The sequence below is a fragment of the Lonchura striata genome, chromosome 3 (genome assembly GCF_046129695.1).
Source record: "Lonchura striata isolate bLonStr1 chromosome 3, bLonStr1.mat, whole genome shotgun sequence".
Taxonomy (NCBI): Eukaryota; Metazoa; Chordata; class Aves; order Passeriformes; family Estrildidae; genus Lonchura; species Lonchura striata.
The window spans coordinates 112,337,265-112,351,232 of record NC_134605.1 but is presented as its reverse complement, the minus strand read 5'-3'; the positions used below and the strand labels follow the sequence as shown (position 1 = coordinate 112,351,232).

General features: G+C 37.6%; 1 protein-coding gene across 1 annotated transcript; it reads right to left on the bottom strand.

The window, feature by feature from the left end:
• Positions 1-1,310: 1,310 nt before the first annotated feature.
• On the bottom strand, positions 1,311-13,725 carry PNOC (prepronociceptin; the record flags this gene model as incomplete). The annotated part of the gene is made up of 2 exons (XM_077781776.1): positions 1,311-3,894; positions 13,461-13,725. Coding segments are annotated over 2 exons (306 nt in total), but the record flags the coding sequence as incomplete, so codon positions are not given.
• Positions 13,726-13,968: the final 243 nt, after the last annotated feature.

Sequence of the window (13,968 nt, the reverse complement as noted above, 5' to 3'; positions counted from 1 at the left end):
CAATTTTTCTCATTTTTTCCCCATTTTCCCCATTTTTTTATCCCATTTTTTTTCCCATTTTCCCCCCAATTTTTCTCATTTTTTTATCCCATTTTTTTCCCAATTTTTCTCCATTTTTTATCCCATTTTTTAATCCCATTTTCCCCCCAATTTTTCTCATTTTTTCCCCATTTTCCCCATTTTTCATCCCATTTTTTTTCCCCATTTTTCCCCCAATTTTTCCCATTTTTTCCCCATTTTCCCCATTTTTCATTCCATTTTTCTTCCCCATTTTTCCCCCAATTTTCCCATTTTTTTATCCCATTTTTTTCCCCATTTTTTCCCCAATTTTTCTCATTTTTTCCCCATTTTTCCCCCATTTTTCCCCCATTTTTTATCCCATTTTTTCCCATTTTTTATCCCATTTTTCATCCCATTTTTCCCCAATTTTTCTCATTTTTTCCCCATTTTTTATCCCATTTTTTTCCCATTTTTTCCCAAAACCCCAAATTTTCCCTTTTTCCCCCAAAGTGAGCTCATCCGGGCGTAGAAAGCGTAAATCGATTTATTTCCATTTTCTCTATTTACAAATCCGGCCGGCGCGGCACCAAACCACCAAAACCACCCAAATTTCACCCAAAATCCCCTTTGGTTTTGGGGCAAAATTCGCTTTTTTTGGGAAAAAATCCTTTGGGGGAAAATTCCTCCTTTTTTAGGAAAAAAAATCCGAATTTTCGAGGTAAAAATTCCAAATATTTTGGAAAAAAATTCTTCCTTTTTTTGGCAAAAAAAATGTAAATTTTGAGGGTAAAAATTCAATTTTTGGGGGCAAAAATTTTCCTTTTTTTTTGGGAAAAAAAATCCAATTTTTGGGGATAAAAATTCAATTTTTTGGTGAAAATTTCTCCTTTTTTCAGGAAAAAAATGCAAATTTTGGGGACAAAAATTCAATTTTTTTTGGAAAAAATTAAAAATATTTTGGTAAAAATTCCTCATTTTTTTAGGGAAAAAAATCTGAATTTTTGAGGTAAAAATTCGATTTTTTGGCAAAAAATTCCGCGTTTCTTGGGGAAAAAATCCAAATTTTGGGGGCAAAAATGCAATTTTTTTTTAAATTAAAACAATTTTGGTTAAAATTCCTCCTTTTTTAGAAAAAAAAATCTGAATTTTAGAGGTAAAAATTCAATTTTTTTGCAAAAAAAAAAAATCCTTTTTTTTGGGAAAAAATCTGAATTTTGGGGGCAAAAATTCCAAATATTTTGGTTAAAAATTCTTCTATTTCGGGAAAAAAATTCGAATTTTGAGGGTAAAAAGTCAAAAATTTTTTTTTTGTGAAATATTCTTCTTTTCTTGGGAAAAAAATCAGAAATTAAGGGATAAAAATTCCATTTTTTGGCAAAACTTTTCCTTTTTTTGGGCAAAAAATCCGAATTTTGGGGGTAAAAAATCCTCCTTTTTTTGGGGAAAAAAACTCCAAATTTTGAGGGTAAAATTTCAGTTTTTTTGGCAAAAATTTTCCTTTTTTTGGAAAAAAATTCCGAATTTTTGGGGGGAAAATTCAATTTTTTTGGGGCAAAAATTCTCCTTTTTTGGGGAAAAAAAAAACAAATTTTGGGGGTAAAAATTCAAATTTTTTGGCAAAAATTTTCCTTTTTTTAGGGAAACAAATCGAATTTTGGGGGTAAAAATTCCAAATATTTTGGTAAAAAATTCTCCTTTTTTGGGGAAAAAAAAAAGCGAATTTTGGGGGCAAAAATTCAAATTTTTTGCCACAACTCCTTTTTTTCTGCAAAAATTCCATTTTTTAGACTAAAAAAATCTCAATTTTTATCTTTGACTAAACAAACCTCATTTTTTTGGACCAAAAATCCCATTTTTTTGGACCAAAAATCCCAATTTTTTTCCACACAAAAATCTCTTTTTTTTCCCCTAAAAATCCCATTTTTTCCCCCTAAAAATCCCATTTTTTGACCCAAAATTCCCATTTTTGGGGCCGACCCCTCCAACGGCGACTCCGGAGATTTCGGAAATTTCGGAAATTTTGGAAATTTTGCAGCTTTTTTGAGTTTTTTTGGGAGATTTTCGGAATTTTTCGCGACTTTTGACCATTTTGGTGCTTTTTTTGTTGATTTTTTCAGAATTTTTGAAGATTTTCGACACTTTTGGAGTTTTTCGTGAATTTTTTGGTTCGTTTTTTTCGGATTTTTTGGCGCTTTTTTTGGGCGATTTTGGAGCTTTTTGGTCGATTTTTTTTGGTCGATTTTTTCCGATTTTTTGGAGCCTTTGGACGATTTTGGAGCTTTTTTTTGGTGATTTTTTGGATGATTTTGGAGCTTTTTTTGTCAATTTTGGAGCTTTTTTTTGGCGATTTTTTCTTTGTCGATTTTTCCACATTTTTTGGAACTTTTTGGAGCTTTTCCTGGACATTTTTTCGGATTTTTTGGAGATTTTTGACGATTTTGGACCTTTTTTTGGCACTTTTTTGACGATTTTTTTGTTGATTTTTGAAGATTTTGGTGATTTTTGGAGCTTTTTTTGGCGATTTTTTTGGCGATTTTTTTGTTGATTTTTTCAGAATTTTTGGAGCTTTTTTTGGTGATTTTGGGGTTATTTTTGGAGCTTTTTTTTGGCCTTTTTTTTCCCATTTTTTGGAGCTTTTTTTGGCCATTTTTTTCACATTTTTTGGAGATTTTTGACGATTTTGGCGCTTTTTCTTGGCGGTTTTTTTGGCGATTTTTTCCAATTTTTTTGAGATTTTTTCGACGATTTTGGAGAATTTTTTTGTTGATTTTGGAGCTTTTTTTTGGAGCTTTTTTTTGGAGCTTTTTTTGTAGATTTTTCCGGATTTTTTGGAGATTTTTGACGATTTTGGCACTTTTTTTTTGTGGTTTTTTTGGCGATTTTGGATAAATTTTTTGGCGATTTTGGAGCTTTTTTTGGAGTTTTTTTTTTGTAGATTTTTCCGGAGATTTTTGTCGATTTTGGCACTTTTTTCTGAGCTTTTTTTTTTTTAGACTTTTCCCAGATTTTTTGGAGATTTTTGACGATTTTGAAGCTTTTTTTGAGCTTTTTTTTGGTGATATTTTGTCGATTTTTCCAGATTTTTCGGAACTTTTTTTGGACGATTTTGGTGCTTTTTTTGGGCGCTTTTTTTGGAGCTTTTCTTGTCGATTTTTTTCAGAATTTTTGCCGCTTTTTTGGCGATTTTGAAGAAATTCTTTTGGCTATTTTGGAGCTTTTTGGGAGCTTTTTATTGGATTTTTTTTGAGATTTTTGACGATTTTTGGTGCTTTTTTTGGTGCTTTTTTTGGCGATTTTTTCACATTTTTTGGAGCTTTTTTTGGCGATTTTGGCGGGTTTTTGGTCGATTTTTTTTCCAATTTTTTTGGAGCTTTTTTTGTTGATTTTTTCCGATTTTTCAGAGCTTTTTTTGTCGATTTTTTTCACATTTTTTGGAGCTTTTTTCGTCGATTTTTTGGAGCTTTTTTCGTCGATTTTTTCCGATTTTTCGGAGCTTTTTTTGTCAATTTTTTCACATTTTTTGGAGCTTTTTTTGGCAATTTTGGTGGGTTTTTTTTGTCAATTTTTTCCGATTTTTCGGAGCTTTTTTTGTCGATATTTTCTGATTTTTTTGATGCTTTTTTTGGCGATTTTTTCACATTTTTTGGAGCTTTTTTTGGTGATTTTGGCGGGTTTTTTGTCGATTTTTTCAGATTTTTCTGAGCTTTTTTTGTCGATTTTTTTCACATTTTTTGGAGTTTTTTGGTCGATTTTTTCACATTTTTTGGAGTTTTTTGGTGGCTTTTTCGGAATTTTTGGAGTTTTTTGTCGCTTTCGTCGCTCTGGGGTCGGAGCCGCGGCCGGAGCAGAAAATTTAATTTTGGCGGCGCCGGGCCGGGAGGCGGGGCCGGAACGCTGCGGGAAATACAACCAACATCGGCCCCGGGAATGGAAAATAAAAATATAAATATAAAATATAAAATATAAATAAAATAGAGAAAATACAACCAACATCGGCCCCGGGACATGGAAAATTAAATATAAATATAAAATATAAATATAAATATAGAAAATACAACCAACATCGGCCCCGGGAATGGAAAATAAAAATATAAATATAAAATATAAAATATAAATAAAATAGAGAAAATACAACCAACATCGGCCCCGGGAAAAGGAAATAAAAATATAAATATAAAATATAAATATAGAAATACAACCAACATCGGCCCCGGGAATGCAAAATTAAATATAAAATATAAAATATTAAATATAAATATAAATATAAATCAAATAGAGAAAATACAACCAACATCGGCCCCGGGAAAAGGAAAAATTAAATATAAAATATAAATATAAAATAGAGAAAATACAACCAACATCGGCCCCGGGACACGGAAAAATTAAATTAAATTAAATATAAAATATAAAATATAAAATATAGAAAATACAACCAACATCGGCCCCGGGAATGGAAAATAAAAATATAAATATAAAATATAAATATAGAAATACAACCAACATCGGCCACGGGAAAAGGAAAATTAAATATAAAATATAAAAATATAAATATAAATATAAATATAAATCAAATAGAGAAAATGCAACCAACATCGGCCCCGGGACATGGAAAATAAATAAAAATATAAATATAAAATAGAGAAAATACAACCAACATCGGCCCCGGGACATGGAAAAATTAAATATAAAATATAAAATATAAATATAGAAAATACAACCAACATCGGCCCCGGGACATGGAAAATAAATAAAAATATAAAATATAAAATAGAGAAAATACAACTAACATCGGCCCCGGGACATGGAAATAAAAATATAAATATAAAATATAAAATATAAAATAGAGAAAATACAACCAACATCGGCCCCGGGAAAAGGAAATAAAAATATAAATATAAATATAGAAAATACAACCAACATCGGCCCCGGGACACGGAAAATAAATATAAATATAAATATAAATATAAATAAAATAGAGAAAATACAACCAACATCGGCCCCGGGACATGGAAAAATTAAATATAAAATATAAAATATAAAATATAAAATATAGAAAATACAACCAACATCGGCCCTGGGAATGGAAATAAATTAAATATAAAATATAAAATATAAATATAAATAAAATAGAGAAAATACAACCAACATCGGCCCCGGGACATGGAAAAATTAAATATAAATATAAATATAAATATAAATATAAATATAAATATAAATATAAATTAAATATAAAAAATACAACCAACATCGGCCCTGGGAATGGAAATAAATTAAATATAAAATATAAATATAAATATAGAAAATACAACCAACATCGGCCCCGGGACACGGAAAATAAATAAAAATATAAAATATAAAATAGAGAAAATACAACTAACATCGGCCCCGGGACACGGAAAATAAATTAAATATAAAATATAAAATATAAAATAGAGAAAATACAACCAACATCGGCCCCGGGAAAAGGAAATAAAAATATAAAATATAAAATATAAATATAAAATATAAAATATAAAATATAAATAAAATAGAGAAAATACAACCAACATCGGCCATGGGAAACGGAAAATAAATTAAAATATAAATATAAAATATAAAATATAGAAAATACAACCAACATCGGCCCCGGGGAACGGAAAATATAAATATAAATATAAATAAAAATAAAATATAGAAAAGACAACCAACATCGGCCCCGGGGAACGGAAATTAAATAAAAATAAAAATATAAAAGAATAGAAAATATAGAAAATACAACCAAAATGGGCTCCAGGGAAGGGAAATTAAATAAAATAAAATTATAAATATAAAAAATAAAATAGAAAATACAACCAAAATGGGCCGGAGGGAAGGGAAATTAAATAAAATAAAATATAAATAGAAAATAATAAATAGAAAATACAAACAAAAGTGGGGGAGGGAAGGGGGAAATGAAAAATACAAAATAAGAAATAAAAAATAAAAAATATAAAATATAAAATTAATAAAAATAAAAATATGAAATTTAAAATATAAAATAATATAAAATAATATAAAATTTAAACTATAAAATAAAGAATAGAAAATAATGTGGGGTGAAAAGTACAGAATAATGAGGGGAAAAAATTAAAAAAATACAAAATAAATTGGGGAGGCAAAGGGGGAATATATAAAATATAAAATATAAATAATATAAAATATAAAATTAGAGTAAAATGGAAATAAAAAGGAAATATAATGGGAATAAAAGGGGAATAAATTGGAAATAAAATGGGAATTAAAGGGAAATTAAATGGAAATATAAGGGAAATAAAACGGGAATAACATGGAAATAAAAAGGAAATAAAATGGAAATAAAAGGGGAATTAAAGGGGAATTAAAGGGGAATAAAAAGGAAATAAAATAAAATGGAAATAAAAAGGGAAATAAAAGGAAATCAATAAAAAACTTTCAATAAAATAAAATTGTTGGCAGCGCCGCCCGGGGAAGGGAAAAAGGAAAATTTGGGTTAAAAAGCGAAAAATCCGAAATTTCCGAAATCGGCCGAAATCGGGAATTTTGAGAATTTGGGAATTTTGGGAATTTGATTTTTATTTCATTTATTTCAACATTAATTTTCCTTTTTTTAATTTGTATTTTATTTTCTTTTTATGGAGTTTTGATATTTTATTTTATTTTAATTAAATTTAATTTTTTATTTTATTTTAATTTTTTAAAAATTTTATTTATTTAATTAATTTAATTTTTTCTTATTTTTATTTTAATTTCTTTTTCTTTTTTAAATTTTATTTTATTTTATTTTATTGCATTTTATTTTATTTCACTTTATTTTAAATTATTTTAATGTCATTTTTATATATTAATTAAATTTTTATTTCTTTTCTTTTAATTTCATTTATTTTTTATTTCATTTATTTTCTTTTAATTTCATTTATTTCCTTTTAATTTCCTTTATTTTATTTTAATCACTTTAATTTTCCTTCATTTCTATTTCCTTATTTTCTATTTCTTAGTTGTCATTATTTTCTTATAATTTAATTAATTTTATTTATTATTTTAATTTAATTTTCATTAATTTTGCTTTATTTTAATTTGGTCTTTTATTGTAATTTCTTTTTATTTTATTTCATTTCATTTCTTTTAATTTCTTTTCACTTGAATTTTCCTTTATTTTTTATTTTTCTTTATTTTCTATTTTTGGATTTTCGTTATTCTTTAAAATTTATTTTAAATCTTTAAAGTTTAATTGAATTTTTCTTTTTAATTGAATTTTTCAAGTTTAATTTAATTTTTTAAAGTTTAATTGAATTATTTTATTTCATTCAGTTTTTAAAGTTTAATTTTTGAAATTTATTTTAATTTTTTAAAATTTAATTGAATTTTTAAAATTTAATTGAATTCTAATTGAATTTAATTATTTATATTTATTTGATTTATTTTCTTCTAATTTTTTCCTTTTAATTGAATTTATTTCCTTTTATTTTATTTAATTACATTTAATTTTTTTTATTTTATTTCCTTTCTTTCATTTATTCTTTTTAATTTTTAAAATTTTCTTTCATATTTTTCTCTTTTTAACTAATTTTTTTTTGTTGTGAAATTTTAATTTTTATTTGATTTTCATGGAGTGAAATTTTAATTTTTATTTGATTTCCATGCTTTAAAATTTTAATTTTTTGCATTTTAATTTTTAATTTTAATTGTAATTTTAATTGTATTTTGATGCTTTAAAATTTTAATTTTTAGCATTTTTATACCTCAAAATTTTAATTTTTATTTGCTATTCCGGCAGTGAAACGTTAATTTTAATTTCATTTTCATGCCGCAAAATTTTGATTTTAATTTGATTTTCCTCTTTCTTTCCAAAATCTCCAGGGAATTTTTAAATATTTTGGATTTTACTTTTTTTAAAAAAAAGTTAAAAAATTAAAATAAATATTAATTTTTTTTATTTAAAAATAATTTTAAATTTGAATTTTTTAATTTAATTTTTATTAATTTTTTAATTTATTTTTTAAATTTAATTTTTTAATTAATTTTTTTATTATCTTTAATTAAATCTTTTAAATTAAATTATTTAAAATTAATTTTTAAATTATTTTTTAAAATTAGACTTTAAAATTAATTTTTTGAGTTAATTTCTTTACATTACATTTTAAAAATTATTTTCTTAATTAAATATTTTTAATTAATTTTTTCCCGATTTTCTTTGGAATTTTGGTGAATTTTTTTCCCCAAATTTTTGACCTGGAGGGACCAAACCCGGCAGAAATCGCCCGAGGGACCAGAGGTGGCACCGAGGGACCCAAAGGTGACACCGAGGTGGCACCAAAAGGTGGCACCAAAGGTGGCACCAAATTGACCCAAAAGTGACAAAAAGTGACACAAAGTGACCCAAAGGTGACACCAAAGGTGACAAAAAGGGGACACAGAGGTGGCACCAAAGGGACCCAAAGGTGGCACCAAAGGTGGCACCAAAGGGACCAAAAAGTGACACAAAGGGACCCAAAGGTGACACCAAAGTGACCCAAAGGTGACACCAAGGTGACAAAAAGGTGACACCAAGGTGACACCAAAGGTGACACCAAAGTGACCAAAAAGTGTCCCAAAGGTGACACCAAAGGTGACACAGAGGTGGCACCAAAAGTGGCACCAAAGGTGACACCAAATTGACCCAAAAGTGACAAAAAGTGACCCAAAAGTGACACCAAAGGGACCCAAAGGTGACACAAAAGTGACCCAAAGGTGGCACCAAAGGTGACAAAAAGGGGACACAGAGGTGGCACCAAGGGACCCAAAGGTGACACCGAGGTGACACCAAAGTGACAAAAAGGGACCCAAAGGTGACACCAAGGTGGCACCAAAGGTGACACCAAAGTGACCCAAAAGTGACAAAAAGGGGACACAGAGGTGGCACCAAAGGGACCCAAAGGTGGCACCAAAAGGTGGCACCAAAGTGACCAAAAAGTGACCCAAAAGTGACACAAAAGTGACACCAAAGTGACAAAAAGGTGACACCAAGGTGACACCAAAGGTGACACCAAAAGAGACCCAAAGGTGACAAAAAGTGACCCAAATGTGACACAAAGGTGACACAAAGGTGGCACCAAGGTGGCACCAAAGGTGACAAAAAGGGGACACAGAGGTGGCACCAAAGGGACCTAAAAGTGGCACCAAAGTGACCCAAAGGTGACCTAAAAGTGACACAAAGGGACCCAGAGGTGGCACCAAGGGACCCAAAGGTGACAAAGGGACACAAAGGTGACACCAAAGTCACCAAAAAGTGACACAAAGTGACACAAAGGGGACACAAAGGTGGCACCAAAGGTGACACCAAAGTGACCCAAAAGTGACACAAAGGGACCCAAAAGTGACACAAAGGGACACAAAGGTGGCACCAAAGGTGACACCAAAGTGACAAAAAAGTGACCCAAAGGGACCCAAAGGTGACACCAAAGGGACACAAAAGGTGACACAAAGGTGACCCAATGGTGGCACAAAGGTGACCCAAAGGGGACACAGAGGTGGCACCAAAGTGACAACAAAGGTGACACCAAAGTGACCAAAAGTGACCCCAAAGTGACACCAAAGGTGACATCAATGTGATCCAAAGGGGACATCAAGGTGGCACAAAGGGGACACAGAGGTGGCACCAAAGTGACCCAAAAGTGACACCAAAGGGACCCAAAAGTGACACAAAGGTGTCACCAAAGTGACCCAAAAGGGGACCCAAAGTGACAGAAAAGTGACACAAAGGTGACACAAAGGTGGCACCAAAGTGACCTAAATGTGACACCAAAGGTGACACAAAGGGGACATCAAGGTGACATCAAAGGGACCCAAAGGTGGCACCAAAAGTGACACCAAAGGGACCCCAGGGGACCAAAAGGTGACACCAAGGTGACCCAAAAGTGACACAAAGGTGACACCAAAGTGACCCCAAAATGAACCCAAAGGTGGCACCAAAGGGACCCAAAGGTGACACAAAAGTGACACAAAAGCGACAAAAAGGGGACACCAAAAGGTGGCACCAAGGTGACACTAAAGTGACCCAAAGGTGACACCAAAGGGACCCAAAAGTGACCCAAAGGTGACACAGAGGTGACCCCAAAGTGACCCAGAAAGGGGACCCAAAGTGACAGAAAAGTGACACAAAGGTGACACCAAAGTGACCCCAGGGAACCAAAAGGTGGCACCAAGGTGACACTAAAGTGACCCCAAATGTGACACCAGGGTGACACCAGGGTGACAACAATGTGATGAAAAGGGGACACAGAGGTGGCACCAAAGTGACTCAAAAGGTGACACCAAAGGGACCCAAAAGTGACCCAAAGGTGACACCAAAAGTGGCACCGAAGGTGGCATCAAAGTGACACCAAAGTGACTAAAAGGGGACCCAAAAGTGACACCAAAGAGGACCCGAAGGTGACACCAAAGTGACCCAACAGTGACCCAAAGGTGGCACCAAAAGTGACCTAAAGGTGACCCCAAAGTGACCCCAGGGCACCAAAAGGTGGCACCAAGGTGACACTAAAGTGACCCAAAGGTGACACAAAGGGACCCAAAGGTGACACCAAAGTGACGCCAAATGTGGCCAAAAGGGGACCCCAAAAGTGACACCAAAGGTGACACAAAGGGGACCCAGAGGTGGCACCAAGGTATCACCAAAGTGACCCAAAGGTGACACCAATGGTGACCGCAGAGGTGACCCAAAGGTGACACAAAGGGACCCAAAGGTGACACCAAAGTGACCGAAAAGTGACACAAAGGTGCCCCCAAGCTGACCCCAAGGGTGACCATGAGGGTGACCCCAAAGGTGACCTTGAAGGTGACCTCAAGGGTGACCTCACGAGTGACCCCAAAGGTGATCATAAGGGTGACCATGAGGGTGACCCCAAAGGTGACCAAAAGGTGACCCCAAGGGTGACAACAAAGGTGACCATGCGGTTGAACCCAAAGGTGACCATGACGGTGACAACAAGGTGTCCCCAAGGTGCTCCAATGGTGCCCACGAGGGTGACCCTAAAAGTTGACCCCGAAGGTGCCCACAAGGTTGTGACCATGATGGCAACCCCAAAGATGCCCCCAAAAGTGACCTTGAAGGTGACCCCAAAGGAGCCCCAAAAGATGCCCCAAAGGTGACCATAAGGGTGACCATGAGGGTGACCCCAAAGGTGACCCTAAAAGTTGACCCCAAAGGTGTCTCCAAGGTGACCTGAAAGGGTGACCATGAGGATGACCCCAAAGGTGACCCCAAAAGTTGACCCCCAAGGTGCCCCCAAGGCTGTGACCATGATGGCAACTCCAAAAATTACCCCAAAGATGCCCCCAAAGGTGACCTTGAAGGTGACCCCAAAGGTGCCCCAAAAGGTGCCCCTAAGGTGACCATAAGGGTGACCCCAAGGGTGACCATGAGGTTGACCCTAAAAGTTGACCTCAAAGGTTCCTCCAGTGGTAACCACAAGGTGACCCCAAAAGTTGACCCCCAAGGTGCCCCCAAGGCTGTGACCACGATGGCAACTCCAAAAATTACCCCAAAGATGGCCCCAAAGGTGACCTTGAAGGTGACCCCAAAGGTGCCCCAAAAGATGCCCCTAAGGTGACCCCAAAGATGGCCCCAAAGGTGACCTTGATGTGACCCCAAAGGTGCCCCAAAAGGTGCCCCTAAGGTGACTCCAAAGGTGACCCCAAGGGTGACCATGAGGATGACCCCAAAGGTGACCCTAAAAGTTGACCCCAAAGGTGCCCCCAATGGTAACCACAAGGTGACCCCAAAAGTTGACCCCCAAGGTGCCCCCAAGGCTGTGACCACGATGGCAACTCCAAAAATTACCCCAAAGATGCCCCCAAAGGTGACCTTGAAGGTGACCCCAAAGGTGCCCCAAAAGGTGCCCCTAAGTTGACCATAAGGGTGACCCCAAGGGTGACCATGAGGATGACCCCAAAGGTGACCATGAGGTTGACCCTAAAAGTTGACCTCAAAGGTTCCCCCAGTGGTAACCACAAGGTGACCCCAAAAGTTGACCCCCAAGGTGCCCCCAAGGCTGTGACTGTGATGGCAACTCCAAAAATTACCCCAAAGATGCCCCCAAAGGTGACCTTGAAGGTGACCCCAAAGGTGCCCCAAAAGGTGCCCCTAAGGTGACCCCAAAGGTGACTCCAAAGGTGACCCCAAGGGTGACCATGAGGATGACCCCAAAGGTGACCTTGACGGTGACCCCAAAGGTGCCCCCAATGGTAACCACAAGGTGACCCCAAAAGTTGCCCCTGAAGGTGCCCCCAAGGCTGTGACCGTGATGGCAACTCCAAAAATTACCCCAAAGATGGCCCCATAAGGTGACCTTGAAGGTGACCCCAAAGGTGCCCCAAAAGGTGCCCCTAAGGTGACCATAAGGGTGACCCCAAGGGTGACCATGAGGTTGACCCTAAAAGTTGACCTCAAAGGTGCCCCCAATGGTAACCACAAGGTGACCCCAAAAGTTGACCCCCAAGGTGCCCCCAAGGCTGTGACCATGATGGCAACTCCAAAAATTACCCCAAAGATGGCCCCAAAGGTGACCTTGAAGGTGACCCCAAAGGTGCCCCAAAAGGTGCCCCTAAGGTGACCATAAGGGTGACCCCAAGGGCGACCATGAGGTTGACCCCAAAGGTGACCATAAGGGTGACCCCAAGGGTGACCATGAGGTTGACCCTAAAAGTTGACCCCAAAGGTGCCCCCAATGGTAACCACAAGGTGACCCCAAAAGTTGCCCCTGAAGGTGCCCCCAAGGCTGTGACCATGATGGCAACTCCAAAAATTACCCCAAAGATGGCCCCATAAGATGACCTTGAAGGTGACCCCAAGGTGCCCCAAAGGTGCCCCTAAGGTGACCCCAAAGGTGACCATAAGGGTGACCCCAAGGGCGACCATGAGGATGACCCCAAAGGTGACCCTAAAAGTTGACCCCAAAGGTGCCCCCAATGGTAACCACAAGGTGACCCCAAAAGTTGACCCCGAAGGTGCCCCCAAGGCTGTGACCACGATGGCAACTCCAAAAATTACCCCAAAGATGGCCCCAAAGGTGACCTTGAAGGTGACCCCAAAGGTGCCCCAAAAGATGCCCCTAAGGTGACCCCAAAGGTGACTCCAAAGGTGACCCCAAGGGTGACCATGAGGTTGACCCTAAAAGTTGACCCCCAAGGTGCCCCCAATGGTAACCACAAGGTGACCCCAAAAGTTGACCCCCAAGGTGCCCCCAAGGCTGTGACCACGATGGCAACCCCAGAGATGCCCTCAAAGATGGCCCCAGACCTTCCCCACGAGCTCTCCACAAAGGCTCCCCCACCGCCGTCCCCGCGCCGTGCCCGTCCCTCCCGCTCCGCGGCGCCGCCGTTCCCGGTGCTTTCTTTTTTGAGCCGAACTCTTCCCCTCGCCGGCGGCGGCGGCGGCGCGGGCGCGGCTCAGAGGCGCTCGGCGGCGCCGGCGCGGCCGCCGTACTCACTGGAGCGCGGCGCCATGCCCAGGTACTGCCGCAGGAACTGGCTGAACCTCTTCTGGTTGTTCCACTTGCGCGCCGCCTTGCGCACGCCGATGAAGCCGCCGTAGCGTTTCTGCACATCCTTGGCCGGCGGCGGCGGCGGCGAGCGCCGGGAAATGTCCTCCGAGGTTTTGGCGGCGGCGGCGGCGGGCGGCGCGGCTTCGCCCGAGGGCCAGGCCGGGGCGGGGAGGCGGCGCGGGCGCGGCGCCGGGCGGGCGGCGGCGGCGCAGAGCTCCCAGGTGGCTCGCGGCACGGCGCGGCCTTCGCACTCCAGGACGCAGATCTGCGGGGGGACGTGGAAGGGAAGATGGTTGACTCAACGGACAACCCAATGGGAGACCCGATGGGTGACCCAATGGACAACCCAATGGGCGACCCAATGGACAACCCAATGGGCGACCCAATGGACAACCCAATGGCTGACCCAACAGTCAATTCAACAGCCAACCCAATGGACAACCCAATGGTGGAC